Here is a 16,917-nt window from a genome sequence, read left to right as displayed (position 1 = left end):
GAAATACGCTAACACTGGTGGTTTAGGAACCACACTTTGAGAAACACTGTTCTGAGGTTTCATTAAATCATTAGTTCTTAACATTTGGTCATAGATGCCTTTGAGAATTTGGGGAAAACCATGGACCATTCTCAGTGGAAAATACATGTATACTTAAACACAGTTTGCATACAATTTTGAGGGGGATTCATCTCATCATTGAGAAGAACCTTATGAGAAGGGAGGGTTGAAATGTGTGAATTTCAGTTAATCTGTCCTCAGGTAAACTTTCAGTTGACTAAAATGGTTTTGAACCTTTTTAGCTCTCTGTGACATTGCTTATCGTGTTCCTTATTATTGTAGAGTGGACTACATAGAAACATTGATTTCTCTGTAAGTAACATTTGTTTGATATTGAGATATTTGTGGACGTACTCTTTTTTTAACAAACCACCCTGCGTTTCACATTTTTGGTAGAATTATATTTACATGTTAACTACAAGGCACAGGACTTTTTAAAATACATATGGATTAACTGTAAAATGAAAATGCTTTGTGGCATATTAATAGTGAATTACAGTTTAAGAAGGCATGTTTCTGTTTTGTTAGGTCACTCTGTAGAGAATAATAAAGACATTATTTCAATTAAGAAGGAATCACTGTGGACGTACATCTAGACTGCTAAAACAAACATGTTCGAACTAGGTGGCTCAGTGGCTACATAAGGAAAGAGGCGTAATCACTTCCTTTCTTCCGTTTGGTTTTGTAAGACATAATGACACATACTTTGAGGTATTCTCTTCATTGCTACCATATAAGGTGGATTCTCAGACTTTTGGGTAAAATTGATTACAGTTTGACTCATAAGCCAAAATAAAGTCCATGGTTAAAATAACCAGTGCTCACAGAGTCAGGATTTTATAGACTTAAGAGAGACATCAGTGATTGCTTGCTTTATTTCACCATTCTAACCTGCAGAAAGCAAAATCATTTTATTGCAAACGAAAGATGTTAAAGTGAATTCAAAGTAATCTCCAGTTTTAAAGGGGTATGTTCATATTACACGTTCAGGCTGGAGATTGACATTTTGTGTGTTGTCGAGTTGCATTTGTAGTCTGGTCGAGGCGCCAGCACTGTAACAATAAACAGTGCAAGACAGAACATCTTTGAGTGCTGAGTAATGTAGAGCAGATTAGCAAGACTGGAGTGGTAGTGAATAAACTGGGATTTGAAAAAAAAAGTACTTCTCAAATGTTCTGCTCACTTGAGTGGCTGAAAACTGACCATTTTTGTTTATTTGTGATATTTCTTGGTGATTGAGTAGCATTCATGATTTGGCAGGAAAGCAGGTTCTGCGAATTCTCATTTGGAGTTGTGTTCATTCAGTCTTAGGTTTTTATGGGGTACGGTAGTGTAAAGAATCACATTCTCAGTATTCTGGGAAGCGTGTGGGAGATAAATACCTAGGTGCTTTCAACCATAGGTTTCTATCTGGATTCAGATTATTTATTCTACAGTTGGTACTACCAGAAAAAAAATTTTAAAACAAAATTAAGTATTGTCCACTAATTAGGTATTTTTTAAAATGAGATTTTTCTCTATGCTTTCTTCTGTCTCATGAAGATCCTTTGGTCAGATTGATATAATTTTTTCTTAGTATATGTATTTCTCTGAATTTTGGTAATGGCACTTAGAAAAACAATAGCTTTTATTTTCCCAGGACTTAGTTCCCATGGCTTTTGGACATGGGAAATTTCTGTTAGTGTTTCTTTCTCTAGCTGTCATATTTATGTTCCTTTTTTACATTTACTAGCCTGATGGCATTCCTGTCATACCCATGGTTTTAAGGTCACATATTTCCAAACATTCTGTATTTGTTGAAAATATGCAGAAGGTTGAAATTGGCACATTGGCAATAACTCATTACATAGGTACCTATTTCCTACTTGTTACCTGTAGCATGTAATAGGATCAATACCAAAGTAAATTTCTTTTGGACCAGCATGAATTGTTGTCAGTAAACAACTGACTTATGTTATCTGTATTGTAAAATGATCTTTGTAATATTCTTGGGCACATATATTTTCAAAGAGTCATTTTTATTGCTGGCACCTGTTTTCTGAGGTTTGTAACTGACTTATTTTCAAGGGAAGACAAGAGATTTTTTTGTATATATTGAGAATTCCCTATGATTTGGAAGGATACTTTTCATTAGAGAATTCTAAGGTAGTACTGGAGTCACTGCTTTGCTTATATATTTTGCCTTTTTATGAAAAATCTTTGTGCAATATAGCAGCTATATTAAATGTACATTTTATAGAGAAATCTTAGGTAGATTTATTTAAAATGTTATCTGTCATGTTGGCTTCTAATTTTTAAAAATGAAAGCCCTATAATGCTTTCTTTGATTTTGTTTGTTTTTTTTTTACTATGAATTCAATGATTGGTTTGTTTCTATGATATACTCTTAAGAGGTGATAGCTATGGGGAAGGATTAGTTTAAAAGGTATGTCTATAACGCCTAAGAATCCCAAGTAGTTTACTGCTCTGTGGATAAAACAGATTTTCTCTTCAGTGTATGTTGGAGGTTCTCATCTAAGTGATATGTTCTCTTGAGATAATATTTAATTTTGATGTGGTTTTCTAAGGATGTGGTGCTACTTTCTTCTTCTGTTAAAAAGTTTAAAGAAGAAATACTTTTGGAACTACAAATTTGTATAGAGGCTAAGCATTTGGGAGAAGTTTAGTTGTAAATTTTACTTGAGTCCGATAAAGTTAATGACACGTTTAATAGCGTACATAAATATTACTCTGAGTTAATTGGCTCTGCATCATAATTATTAATTATAGTTGTGTAGGTTATTTTATCATAATTGTTCAAATCAAAGTATAAGATCTTCTTGCTTCTTTAATTAATTACTATTTTGCTATTGTATTCAGTTTGCATATTATTTTGTACAAATGCAGTGATGTACAGCACACTCAGAGAGAAGGCCTGGACCCCAAACCTGGGACATCTGATAACTGTCTCCATTCATGCCCTTGGTTCTTTGTTCCGCCTTCTTCCCAGTGCCCTCCCTTGTTACGCGTTCTTTTGTTTGCTTTCCTTCCTCTCCTTCCCTGACCCCTAACTCAAGATTTCTTCACCAATATCACCTTATTGATTCTTGTTCTTTTGCCTTTTGGTACAGTGCCAGACTGTCCTGGGTGCTGATCATGAGGCCACCATCCTGTGGGAATAGAGTTTGAAAAATTCAGACTTGAATAGTAGTAAGCAGGGAGGGAGGGCCTGTGAGCTGGGGTTCTGATTCGGCATTGTATCAAGCTCTTTGGCTAAGTGAAGAGAAAATTTAGGCTTAGAGGAGCAGAGGGAAGAGAAGAGGGGTGTTTGGTCTTCCTTTAAGTAGGAAAGGGAAAAATAAGCCTGACTGATCAGCTTGAAAAGCTGTCTTTTCTGCCCTGTAGGTCCTTGAAGTAGGTGTCCGGCATATGCGAATTGATGGCATATTATGATAATGACAGTGAGCATTTACTGTGCGCGCTGTGTACTCTGTGTGTGTGTGTGTGTGTGTGTGTGTGTGTGTGTGTTGCTCGGTTGTGTCTGACTCTTTTCCACCCCATGGACTGTAGCCCACCGGGCTCCTCTGTCCATGGAATTCTCCAGGCAAGAATACTGGAGTGGGTAGCCATTCTCTTCTCCAGGGGATCCTCTTGACCCGGGAATCGAACCTTCGTCTCCTGCATCACAGGCAGATTCTTTACCATCTTAGCCACCAGGGAAACCCATGTACTGTGCTGGTGCTTCATTTAATCTGCTCAGTAGCTCTGTGAGGCAAGTGAAATCCTAGTCCCCATTTTCAGGAAGAAATACCTGAAGCCTAGAGAAGCCTGGTAAACTCATGGTGCACACTTTAATAGAAGACCAAGCATAGTATGAACTTATGTTTGCTTAACTTCAGAATCTTTTCTTGAAACTGTGTTCTTGCTGTGGAGTTCTCTTTTCCCATCTGCCGAGCAGAGTAAAACCACCTGATAGTGGTGAGGGACGATGATGGGTCTCCCAGGATCCTTCGCTTACTGTTGGTGCCCAGTAAATAGTTTTATTTACTTTTTCTGGGTCATCTCTTTCTCAGGACAGAAAGAGACTATGTGAGAGGAACTATCCATCTAAAACGGCTGAAGAAAATTTACTTTTGGGTATTTCCCAGTCACAGCAAGATGAGGGAAGCCCAAGTCTGTGATGCCATTTTCTCTTATATCTTCCTCCCCACATCACACACACGTGGGTGCACACGACACACAGACACACAGTCACACATACACACACGGTCTATCCATCTGCTTACTGAAGACTGGGCTGTTTTTCAAGAGAGGCCTTCTTATAATCCATACTTAAAAGGGTTAAAGTGTAGCGCTAGGGCTGAGGTTTAGATCCAAGTGCAGGTGATTAATTGGAGAAGGCAGTGGCACCCCACTCCAGTACTTTTGCCTAGAAAATCCCATGGACAGAGGAGGCTGGTAGGCTGCAGACCATGGGGTCGCTAGAGTCGGACACGACTGAGTGACTTCACTTTCACTTTTCACTTTCACGCATTGGAGAAGGATATGGCAACCCACTCCAGTGTTCTTGCCTGGAGAATCCCAGGGACGGGGGAGCCTGGTGGGCTGCCGTCAGTGGGGTCTCACAGACTTGGACACGACTGAAGTGACTTAGCAGCAGCAGCAGGTGATTAATATTAGATTCTTTCTTATCTGAGTTAACAGGGAAGCTCAGTAAAGATTCCATTCTCTCTTGAAGAGCAGGTAGTTATCCTGCTTTCTGCATCAGTAAACCGAAGCTCAGAGGTTGTTCCAACATCTGCAACCATGTCTACTTGCAACTTAAGTGAGACCACAAAGCAGTGTTTTTAAAGAAGCATACAGCTACAATTAAGTTTATGGAAAATTGGACAACAGTACTGAAAAATGTATTTAAAGATCAAAAGAGAAGCATTTGTTTGTGATTAATTTGATTTATTCTGGACTGGACCCAGGAGCCTCCCTTGACTGCTTCCTTCCTACACATTGTGCATTTATGAGATACACACATACTTATAGCTGTCATACAATATGGACAAGATTTATTGGTGACGGAAAGTTGTTACTGACTGCCTCGAACAAATGCAGGCTATTTAGACTTTCCACAACAAAGAAGAAATGAACTATGCAAATAACAAGTGACCTTGTAGTCTTTTCTTAGCTGCTCACAATTTATAATAGTGATACATCCTACCCAATTAAGGGGGAAATTTCATCTTTCTGTTGAGTGGCTGCCTTGAGGAAGTAGTTCTGGGGATAAATAAAAGGTCATGGGAGTTTTCAATGAGATGCCATCTTTTTAACAAGTTTTACATTTGTTTCTATGCATTGGGCCTTTTCCACTGGCATTAGTCTAGGCTCTTTCTGCTCTTTAAATTAGTGAGTAGAAAGCTTAAATATTGAATAATAAAGATGGTTAGAGATTTAGAAAATACATTCATGTCAGAAACTCAAAATAATTAATATTACTAAGCTAAAAAAAAAACTGTAGGCAAAAAGGAGTTTGACAGTTTAAATAACATGAAAAGTACAGATGGCGATGGACATTTGTTTGCATTTCTGATAATTGAGAAAGGTTTGAGATTAAATACAATTAAATTCTTTCTAAGCTGAAACTCCATTACTTTGGCCACCTGATGTGAAGTGCCGACTCATTGGAAAATTTCCTGATGCTGGGAAAGATTGATGACAAGAGAAGGGAGTGGCAGAGGATGAAATGAATGGATGGCATCACTGACTCAATAGACATGAGTTTGAACAAACTCCGGAAAATAGTGAACAGGGAAGCCTAGTGTACTGCAGTTCATGGAATCACAAAGAGTCGGACACAGCTTAGCGATTGTACAACAACACTTAAAGTTACTAAGGGGAGTTGTGACATCTCTTTGGGAATTCTAGGGAAAATATATTAGCTATGTATCCGAAATGTGTTTACTTGTTTCTGTTGGAAACGTAGTTTGATTTTTGACCTTTCTTAGGTTAGCTCAGCCTAATGTTCAACTGAAGATTCTCATTTTCAGATTTTTTTCTCTTTGATGAATTAAGTATATTTTGTCAGAATTTGGCATATTAATCTGATGGATGGATTTATTGATTCCTTATTTACTATGATTTAATCAGATATTTTTCTAATACCTACAATATTCAAGGCTCTTGAGAAGACATAGTGTAAAATATGATCCCTGAGGAGCTTGTTTTGAAGTTGTAAACAGGTTGACTACAGAATATAAATTGCTTGTATATCAGGCTTCAACTTCATTCTCCATTGTAGGAAGCAGAAAATATTTGAAGCCTTTTCACCCTCATTTTATAAATAGTTGACATGATGAAACTCTTCAGTGTGAGATGGTAGTTGGGCCACCATTATGGAAATAAGATGAAGGAAATGGCACGGAATTTGGAGAATTTGGCAGTAGGAATGTCTTTAGAAAACTCTTGCTTTAGGCAGCAGGCAAGATCAAGGTGACAGATGACCAGGGTATATGGACTGGCATGAGAGGGGAAAGGAAGAATCAACAAAATTTAGCAATTTCCCTGGATGTGGTACCCAAGGCAAAGGCAGAATTCACAAGGGCTATATGATTTCTATGCTGCATGTTTTAAAAAGAAGGGTGGCAGAGTAAAAGCGGTCCAAAAAAGATAGGTAGTTCTCAGACATTGGATCTAAACGTCTTGAGATCATAGCATCTCAGAAGGCTACTGGATCAAAGGAGTGAGAAAAATGTTATACAGTGTGTGACATTTGATTAAATTAAATTATTTACTTAATTGTTCATTACCTTTATGTTACTATTGGACTGGGGATATTTAAATTGCTTTTGTTGGGTACACTTTGAGCAAATGCCCATAGATTTGTCTTTCTTTTTTAAGTCTACATCTTATGTTAGGAATTGTGAAGTAGGTAATTTAGCTACGTTCTATTTGTGGTTAAAAAAATTTTTTTTTTATGCTTACTCTTCTTGGTTAGAATATCTAGGCTAAATAATGTAAACATAATTGTTTCCATAATTTTTCCTCTTTATCAGGATTCAAATTTCAGTTCATTTATTTTAGTAGGGAATAGATGTTCCTTTGTCCTACCAACAAAATTGTTCAAATATGACTTTTGTTTTAGAATTAGAGTTATACCTTTGTACAGATAGTTCATAGATAGATAACCGTTTAAGACTGGAAGGAACCATAAAAGGCCTTTAACATCATCTAGTACAGCCTCTGGAGAAGGCAATGGCACCCCACTCCAGCACTCTTGCTTGGAAAATCCCATGGACGGAGGAGCCTGGTAGGCTGCAGTCCATGGGGTCGCTAAGAGTCGGACACGATTGAAGACTTCACTTTCACTTTTCACTTTCATGCATTGGAGAAGGAAATGGTAACCCACTCCAGTATTCTTGCCTGGAGAACCCCAGGGACGGAGGAGCCTGGTAGGCTGCTGTCTATGGGGTCGCACAGAGTTAGACACGACTAAAGCGACTTAGCAGCAGCAGCAGCAGCACAGCCTCCACATTTCTTGGGTTAGTCATCTGGGATCAAGAGAAAATAATAACAGATAACATTTATTAAGCTATTATCTCACATAATCTTTATAAAACCCTACAAGTAAGTCCCATGGAAAGCAGTGGCATCACTATTATAGCTTTAGGAATTGTTTTCTTGGTAAATGTCCTTCATAGTTTAAACAGTTTAGTTCTGTGCAGGAGAGAGTAACAGTATTTGTTATTTAATTAAATAATTAATATTTATATTAATAAAATACTGATTATTAAAAGACATTTCACATCTACTATTCAATACAGTAAAACTGTAGTATTTAATGTAGGTATTATTATTTTTAAAGACGTTTTCTTACTCTTGACACATACACATTTTAATAAATGTTTCTGTCTATACAGTATTTTAAAACATACTTAATAAAATTCTATCTTATTTTTTTCTTCTTGATTCTGTGATCCTGGAATTCAAATTAGATTCATTTAATTTTTATTGAATTTTGGTATTACTTTGTCAGTCATATAGTATATAATAAAATGTGTGTCTATATGTATGTGTCTATATATATATATATATACACGTGTATATGTAGTATAGCTATGTTGATAAATTAGATATGTGTTAAATTTTAATGTTTTACTACTCTGGAAATGTTATTTCTTTATTGTCTGCATTTCATTAATTTTTGTTACCTTTAAATATCTGGGCAGCTGAGAGGAGTTGTTTGTTTACATTAGTACAATGATGAAAACAATCACTACAGTTGACCCTTGAACTCTTAGAGAGTAAAGGCACTGACCCTCTGTGAAATTGAAAATCTGCCTGTAATTTATAGTCTGTCCTCTGTATATACAGTTTGGTTCCTCCATATCTATGGTTCTGCATACCTGGATTCAACCAATCATGGATTGTGTAGTACTGTTGTATTCACTATTGAAAAAAATCCACATAGAAGTAGACCCATGCAGTTCAAACTCACGTTGATCAAGTGTCAACTCTATGTACTACATTTATATTATAATAGAGAATATTTCATTGAAAGGCTTGAAATCTTTTTTTATACTTTGTTGGATTTTATCTGTGTTCTGTATGTAGTAAGTTGCTGCAGTCATGTCCCATCTTTGAGACTCCATGGACTATAGCCTGCCAGGCTCCTCTGTCCATGGAATTCTGCAGGCAAGAATACTAGAGTGGGTTGCCATTTCCTACTCTCGGGGATTTTCCTGACCCAGGGATCGGACCTGAGTCTCTTACATCAACTCCTGCATTGGCAGGCAGGTTCTTTGCCACTAGTGCCATCTGGGCAGCCTAGACTTTACATATCCTGGCTCAAATAGATATTTTTTCTTACTAATTGCAAAAACTTTGTCCATCATTTGCTATTTATATGTTAAATGAAATAGATTTCAAATCAAAAATTTTAGTTTTTCCTGACTTCACAATTTATAACAAACAATAGATTTTGCCCGTGTTAGATGACCAATGGCATCCATTGATTCAGCATATATTTTATGAAGGTCTCTGGTGTCAGGCACACTTCTAGCTTTAGGGCAGTGGGAGAGAAACACAGGCATGGGCCTGCCCGGATGGATCTAATAGTCAATGCTGTTTCCTTGATTTTAGATCCAAATAGTTGTTCTTGTACACTAGGATTTATCTGCCTTGATCATTATTTTTAAGGAAAGAATTAGAGAATTGATGCTAATCAAAACCTACGGAACATACAACATTCATTTGTATTATTGCTTTGGTTCCAAGTTATGAATTCCAGCACTCAGCCATTGGTTCAGTTTGCTGAGGGATGTTTTTCTTTGAATTGAATAGTAATTTTAGTAAAATGTGCTCTAAAACATTTAGTTTTTAAAAAGTTGTGGTAAAATGTACTTATCATAAAAGACATTTTAGCCATTTTTAAAGTGCACAATTCATTAATTGCTTTTACAGTGTTGTGTTCGTAAAGAACTCCCCTGCTAATGCAGGAAATGTAAAACATGCGGGTTCAATCCCTGGGTTGGGAAAATTCTCTGGAGAAGGGCATGTCAACCCACTCTAGTATTCTTGTCTGGAGAATCCCATGGACGGAGGAGCCTGGTGGGCTATAGTCCACTGGGTCGCAAAGAGTCGGACGCGACTGAGCGACTTCACTCACTCACTCCAGTATTCTTGCCTGGTAACTCCCATGGACAGAGGAGCCTGGTGGGCTATAGTCTGTGAGGTCACAAAGAGTCAGACATGATTTAGCAACTAAACAACAACAACATTAGAGAAATGACAACAACATTAGAGAAATACTGCTTATTTTCTTCCTTTTTCAGGTCTAGTCTCAAGAATATGAATTCTTCCAGCAACCCATATTTAGTGTGATCTACTTGTATTTAACTGAATTCTGAGCTTGTCATTTTAATTAGAATGGTTCCTTTTGATTTGTACGTGTTCCTTATTTCTGAATATCTATTAAAAATGCATCATCTTCCATTTGACTGTCATTTTATATTTGTTTGCTCCTTTTGGAGCAATGAAATAGATCCACATGAAGTTTAAAGGAGATCAAACTAAATGTAAACATGTATCATGTTTCATAAGGAAGGGAAGAAAGATTCGGAATTAAAGACTGTGGTACACGATAAAGTCTGACAGTCTCAGACACAACTGGTTTTCTTCCCCTCCTGCTAAATGCCTGGAACAAGAAGCCCGTCCAACATAAAAGATATTTGGGCCTGTGATCTAAAAGAGTTCAGTCCCTTAAACACTGGTCATGAGTTGGACTCAATAGGAAGGATTGTTCAGTACATCCTCCATCTGTATTAATCTTTGTGCTGAAACAAAAATACAGCTGTTTAAAAGAGTTTTAAAAATTATTTCTGAAAGAGTATTAAATACCCTATTCAGATTACCTTTTTTCCCCTAAAATGTGGTTTCCTTGGCTACTTCTCTTCCTCATTTGTAACAATCACACACTCCTGTTACACAATAAAGAAATGGGGAAATTACCAAAGACTCTTTCTCAGACAATTATTTTAGAGTTTTAGACAGCAAATAAAAATTTAAGAAAATAAGTATGAAAGTCATTTGAATTTTTACTTTACCTGTTAATTAAGAAAATTTGTATTATTTTGTCTGGTAGTATATGAGTATATTTTTCTTTTGATATGACAACAGTATAATTTTCATCTTTGTTTATTTTTAAAGAATGACAGTCCTAATGAAATATATTTTTTACAGCTAAAAGATGGTGGGAAAGCATCCCAGGCAAACGTAAGAATAGGCGACGTGGTTCTCAGCATTGATGGAATAAGTGCCCATGGCATGACTCATCTGGAAGCCCAAAACAAGATTAAGGGTTGTACAGGCTCTTTGAATATGACTCTTCAAAGGTAAAATTTTTTCATTTGGTTCTGATAGAGAAAACAACATTGACGAATGTGTTTCTTGTGTCTGATTCATGTGTTAAGTAAGAAGCATTTTCTACTGCCATTGTTTCAGGTAGATAAGTAAGAAACAGAATGACTTTTAAATTGGCTATTGAGCAGTATGAGAACTGGTGAAAGCTTTGGTTATAAGGCATGTATTCACATACTTGTAACTATTGTGTGTACAGTTTCAGAGAGTTTAAGAATTTCTGCAATTTCTCAGTAGAATGCAGCCTAAGGATTCTTGTTATAGGGTAAAACTCTTGACCTTAATATTTTAGGCAGGGTATTAGAAGGTATTCTTTTAAAATATTTGGCTTTTCTTTTACCATAAGTATGTTTTTTGCCTTTATACCCCTGGATAGAAAAATATAATTCTAATATATTTATTTGAGGTCCAAATTTTCTGAACTTAGTTTGGCTTCAGTTTTAAAATAGCTAAACATCTTGTTGATTATATGATATCAGGTCTTTTCAGCATCCCAACATTTGAACTGTATTGAGATCACTTGGATTGCTGCTTAAAAATACTGCTAGGAAACTTGTACTATGGAGAACAGTGTGGAGATTTCTTAAAAAACTGGAAATAGAACTGCCATACGACCCAGCAATCCCACTGCTGGGCATACACACCGAGGAAACCAGAATTGAAAGACACGTGTACCCCAGTGTTCATCGCAGCACTGTTTATAATAGCCAGGACATGGAAGCAACCTAGATGTCCATCAGCAGATGAGTGGATAAGAAAGCTGTGGTACATATACACAATGGAATATTACTCAGCTATTAAAAAGAATGCATTTGAATCAGTTCTAATGAGGTGGATGAAACTGGAGCCTATTATACAGAGTGAAGTAAGCCAGAAAGAAAAGCACCAATACAGTATACTAATGCATACATATGGAATTTAGAAAGATGGTAATGATGACCCTATATGTGAGACAGAAGAAGAGACACAGATGTAAAGAATAGATTTTTGGACTCTGTGGGAGAAGACGAGAGTGGGATGATTTGAGAGAATAGCAGTGAAACATGTATGTTATCATATGTGAAATAGATCACCAGTCCAGGTTCGATGCATGAGACAGGGTGCTCAGGGCTGGTGCACTGGGATGACCCTGAGGGATGGGATGGGGAGGGAGGTTCAGGATGGGGAACTCATGTACACCCATGGCTGTATCATGTCAATGTATGGCAAAAACCACTACAATATTGTGAAGTAATTAGCCTCCAATTAAAATAAATAAATAAAAAAGAAAAAAAATACTGCTAGGAATTAGACTACCTGGAAGTAAGGACCAAGAATTATATATTAATCAGTTTTGTTTGATTGTTATTAAATACAAAGTTAGAACCACTTCAGTGTCTTAGGTTGAGGGGGGAAGGTAGAGGAAAGAGAGAATAGAAGGAGTGTTCTTGAATAATGGCTGTGAACCTGTAGATTTATAAGGAAGGTAGTCATGAAATTAAAAGACACTCCTTGGAAGGAAAGTTATGACCAGCCTAGATAGCATATTCAAAAGCAGAGACATTTCTTTGCTAACAAAGGTCCGTCTAGTCAAGGCTATGGTTTTCCCAGTGGTCATGTATGGATGTGAGAGTTGGACTGTGAAGAAAGCTGAGTGCAAAAAATTGATGCTTTTGAACTGTGGTGTTGGAGAAGACTCTTGAGAGTCCCTTGGACTGCAAGGAGAGCCAACCAGTCCATTCTGAAGGAGATCAGCCCTGGGATTTCTTTGGAAGGAATGATGCTAAAGCTGAAACTCCAGTACTTTGGCCACCTCATGCGAAGAGTTGACTCATTAGAAAAGACTCTGATGCTGGGAGGGATTGGGGGCAGGAGGAGAAGGGGACGGCAGAGGATGAGATGTCTGGATGGCATCACCGACTCGATGGACGCGAGTTTAAGTGAACACCGGGAGATGGTGATGGATAGGGAGGCCTGGCGTGCTGCGATTCATGGGGTCTCAAAGAGTCGGACACGACTGAACGACTGCACTGAACTGAACTGAGCTACTGTTTACCAGGTGGTCATGAAGGGTTTTAAGCAAGTCTTGCTTTTGATAATTATATTAATGGAAAGGTTCTGTGTTCTATAAAATTTGGAAAATGCCGTTTCCCCCTAAAACATTTCATGTCGTTGTCATTGTTTAGTTGGTAAGTCGTGTCCAACCCTCTTGTGACCCCATGGACTGTGCCAACCAGGCTACCCTGTCCATGGGATTTCCCAGGCAAAAATACTGGAGTGGGTTGCCATTTCTTTCTCCAAAACATCTCATAGTCTTCCATAAATTGTTGTTTTTATTATGAGTCTTTATGAGGGAAATAACGTATGCTATATCTTCCTATTATTTTTAACTATGAAACCTTTTTATTCTTGGAGTCTCTCCTGGGAGGATTTAAAGGATATATACAGGGTAAATTATATGTAATTTTCTGGATGAGTATCAATTTTGTCTTAAAAGTGAATAGGAGAAATCTAGAAAAACTCAGAGATTTACTCTACTATATCATGACTTTCTGACCAGTTCCCGTTTGGGAGCATGTGTATGTCTATCTGTATGTCTTTGTGTGTTTCTTTGTGTGGAATTCCTTTCAGTGGGACTGTTGAATCAAAGTTAATGTGTATTTAAATTTTGAAAGCTAGGAGCTGTACATTTCATTGGATACAAAAGTAATCAATGAGAAAAAATAACCTTGCTAAAAAGTTCTATTTTGATAGTCTCTGTTCTATATATTGAGACATGTAACACAAAAATTGTTACTAATTAAGAGAAAATAGGCATTTTAATGACAGGCATTTTTACTAAGTATGAATTTTGTAAGGGAACCAAGAAGTTAAGAAGCTTAATGTGTCATGAGATATCAACACAACAAAGCAAGTATATTGTTAGGTTGTTTCTCCTATTCACAAGTTAAAGTTTATGTGTGGTATAAACTTTTTTTCTGGGCTGTATATGGTTTCTTTCATAGTAGCCTACTTGTTCTCATATTGTGTTCACTATTTTAAGACCTAGTACAGTATCTTATTTTCTGTTGAAAAGACTTCTAGGTTCCATGAGAGTAGATGAAAACCAGATGTTACCCTGTTTGGATGGGTTTCTAGTTTGAGTAATCTGCTACTGATTTTAATATAGATTGTTTTAAGCTACTTGTTAATGTCACAAGCCAACTTGTTAATGTCACAAGCCAACTTGTTACAAATACTTGGAGATACTACTTAATCTTATCTTCATATATCTGAGTATGGATATTCAGAGACCTACAATATGAGAGAGAATTTTAGAGTCCTGTTTTTCATTGTTATTATTTTCAATTTTTTGAACGCCTCTTGTGTTAGGTTATGTCAACCTGAAAGAGATTTGCATTTAAGAGAATTCATGGTATAACCCTCACAATGCTACTGAAGAAACAAACACTTTTTGCTTTTTTATGAAAAAAATAAAACTTTGAAGAGTTATCTTTAATCTTTCCCTATACTAAGGCCATTTTCTTCCTAAGTTCTCTTTTTTATATCAAAGCAAAATTTTTTTCCCCACTCATTTATGAATTTGAACAACAACATCCTTACTTGGCTTCCAGTCAGCTTACCCTCTTTATTCCATCTCTCACCAACTAGTCTGCTCAGGATTCTTCCAAATTGAATAACCTACAATAGCGCTTTCTCTGTTTTCTTCCTGACTAGTACTCACCTTTACAGACTTGTCTTTAGTCTGGTTTCCCTAGAAGCAGAACCTGAGATGGGATTCATGTACAAGTGATTTATCAAGAGAGTTGTTTCATATGTTACTTACAAGGGAGTGGATGAAGCAGGACTGGGAAGAAGAAACTGAGATGAGCAAGGATATGGTTTCAGGGGATGTCTATCTTCAGCTTGCCCCAGGAGAGAACTTGGGAACAACACTGTACCATGGAGTGAGTCTTGTCTTGAGGGAACTGGGTTTTTGTCCCCTCTCCCCTGCATTTGTTAGTCATTGGCCACCATTGTCCTGGAAGTGTGTGTGTGTGTGTGTATGTAGGGGAGGGCTAGGAGCTTCTGTGGCTTCCACAGAAAGTTGCTGTGTGAATCATTAGTAGCAATATAGGGAGCAGCTTGGAGCTATGTGTACCAAACCAGTAGACTGGTTCCAGAGGACCCACGCTGGGTGCTAGCATCATGTGCTGTGAGACTGCATCCAGACTGAAGACCTTTGCTCAGAGGATTAGGCTTTCTGTGACCCAGGCCCAATCTGGGTGTCCTCCTCAGATCATCACTACTCATCAGCAGATACCATCTTTCCATTTAAGACAGGTTTCTTACTGTCCCTCACATGCCTTTTTGTCCTCTTACAAACTTGGCTTCATATGGAATGCCTTCCCATATCTTCACTGCCAGTGAGTGCCTCTACATCCTCAGACCCCATATTGAAGCTCATCATCCCGACATAGTCTTTTCTAACTTGTAGTTTGTTCCTTTCCCCCCTCTAAACTCCTGTGACAAGTTTATACTGTTTGACTTAGCATTTAATTGTATACTAGATATAACCAGGACTGTCAAGACAGATTCCATGAATCATATACAAGGAAGCCTAATTGGTTAATAGTCATACTTTATACTGCCTATGTAATTAATTCACGTACATTAGTTCTATTTTCTTGAAAGCAACTAGACTCCTTGAAAGCAAAGACCATATTTATTTAGACTGTCAGTGTTTGACAACATCTTGTATAGTTTGGTGTTTTCAGTGTCATTTGATTGGTACCAGCATTATTTCTCAAACTTGGCATTATTTATTTATTCCATAAGTATATTTGAGCCATTACTATATGCCAGGCACTGTTATAGATGCTAAGAACATTGAGCAGTGAGCAAAACAAGCAAAAATCCCTGTTCTCATTGTGCTGATCTTTTAGTGAGCAGAGACAGACAATAAACAAGTAAAAGTGTGTAATATATTACATGATGATATACTATGTCATGGAGAAAAGCAAAGCATGTAAGAGGCATAGGGGACACAGGAGTGGAAAATTGCAATTTAAAATAGAGGTGGTCAGGAGAGCCCCAGGGAGAAAATTATTGGATACCTGGATCATGAGTGCCCCAGGCAGAGGGCAAGTTGGTACAGTGGCCCTGTCGGGAGGCCAGAGGGCTTGGAGAGAGTGAATGAAGGCAGAAGAGTCAGAAGTGAGGTCAGAGAGGTAGTAGGAAGTTCATGGAGATGAGACAGGACTTGTATGACCCGTGGGTCACTCTAATGTTTGTAATCAAGTTTAAGTTTTCCAGAGGTCTGAAACAAACCTTGTGCGTACCAGGACCCAGACCCCACAGACAATGAGACAGAACTGTGTTTGAGTGTCTCCTGCAGAAGTACAGGTCAGCAGTGGACTGCTGCAGGGGTAGGGGCTCTGGGTGCAGTAGACCTGGGTATGACATAAGCCCTCTTGGAGGAGGTGGCCATTAACCCCACCACAGAACTTACACAGGACTGGGGAAGCAGACTCTTGGAGGGTACAAACAAACCTTGTGCACACCAGGACCCAGGAGAAAGGAGCAGTGACCTCACAAGAGACTGACCCAAACTTGCCCGTGAGTGTCCAGGAGTCTCCGGTGGAGGTGTGGGTCAGCAGTGGCCTGCTGCAGGGCTGGGGGCACTGAGTGTAGCAGTGTGTGCATGGGACCTTTTGAGAGAGACCGCCATTATCTTCATTGTCTCCACCATAGTTTGGCCTTGGGTCAAATAACAGGGAGGAAACACAGGCCCGCCCATCAACAGAAAGTTGGATTAAAGTTGGATTTACTGAGCATGGCCCTGCCTATCAGAACAAGACCCACTTTCCCCCTCAGTCAGTCTCTCCCATCAGGAAGCTTCCATAAGCCTCTTATCCTTCTCCATCAGAGGGCAGACAGACTGAAAACCACAATCACAGGAAACTAACCAATCTGATCACATGGACCACAGCCTTGTCTAACTCAATGAAACTA

The 16,917-nt window shown here is 38.0% G+C and overlaps 1 protein-coding gene across 13 annotated transcripts in view; it reads left to right on the top strand.

Moving 5' to 3' along the window:
* The window catches only part of PDLIM5 (PDZ and LIM domain 5), a 234,419-nt gene that overhangs the window by 65,130 nt on the left and 152,372 nt on the right, over positions 1–16,917 (top strand). For all 13 annotated transcript variants that reach the window (XM_061419654.1, XM_061419659.1, XM_061419663.1 and 10 more), the window contains exon 3: positions 10,768–10,919. In XM_061419654.1, the coding sequence (XP_061275638.1) occupies positions 10,768–10,919 (152 nt within the window). The remainder of the gene's footprint in view (positions 1–10,767; positions 10,920–16,917) is intronic.

The sequence above is a fragment of the Bos javanicus genome, chromosome 6 (assembly GCF_032452875.1).
Source record: "Bos javanicus breed banteng chromosome 6, ARS-OSU_banteng_1.0, whole genome shotgun sequence".
Classification (NCBI taxonomy): Eukaryota; Metazoa; Chordata; class Mammalia; order Artiodactyla; family Bovidae; genus Bos; species Bos javanicus.
Note: the sequence above shows the minus strand (reverse complement) of the source record. Positions and strands in the feature narration are given on the sequence as shown.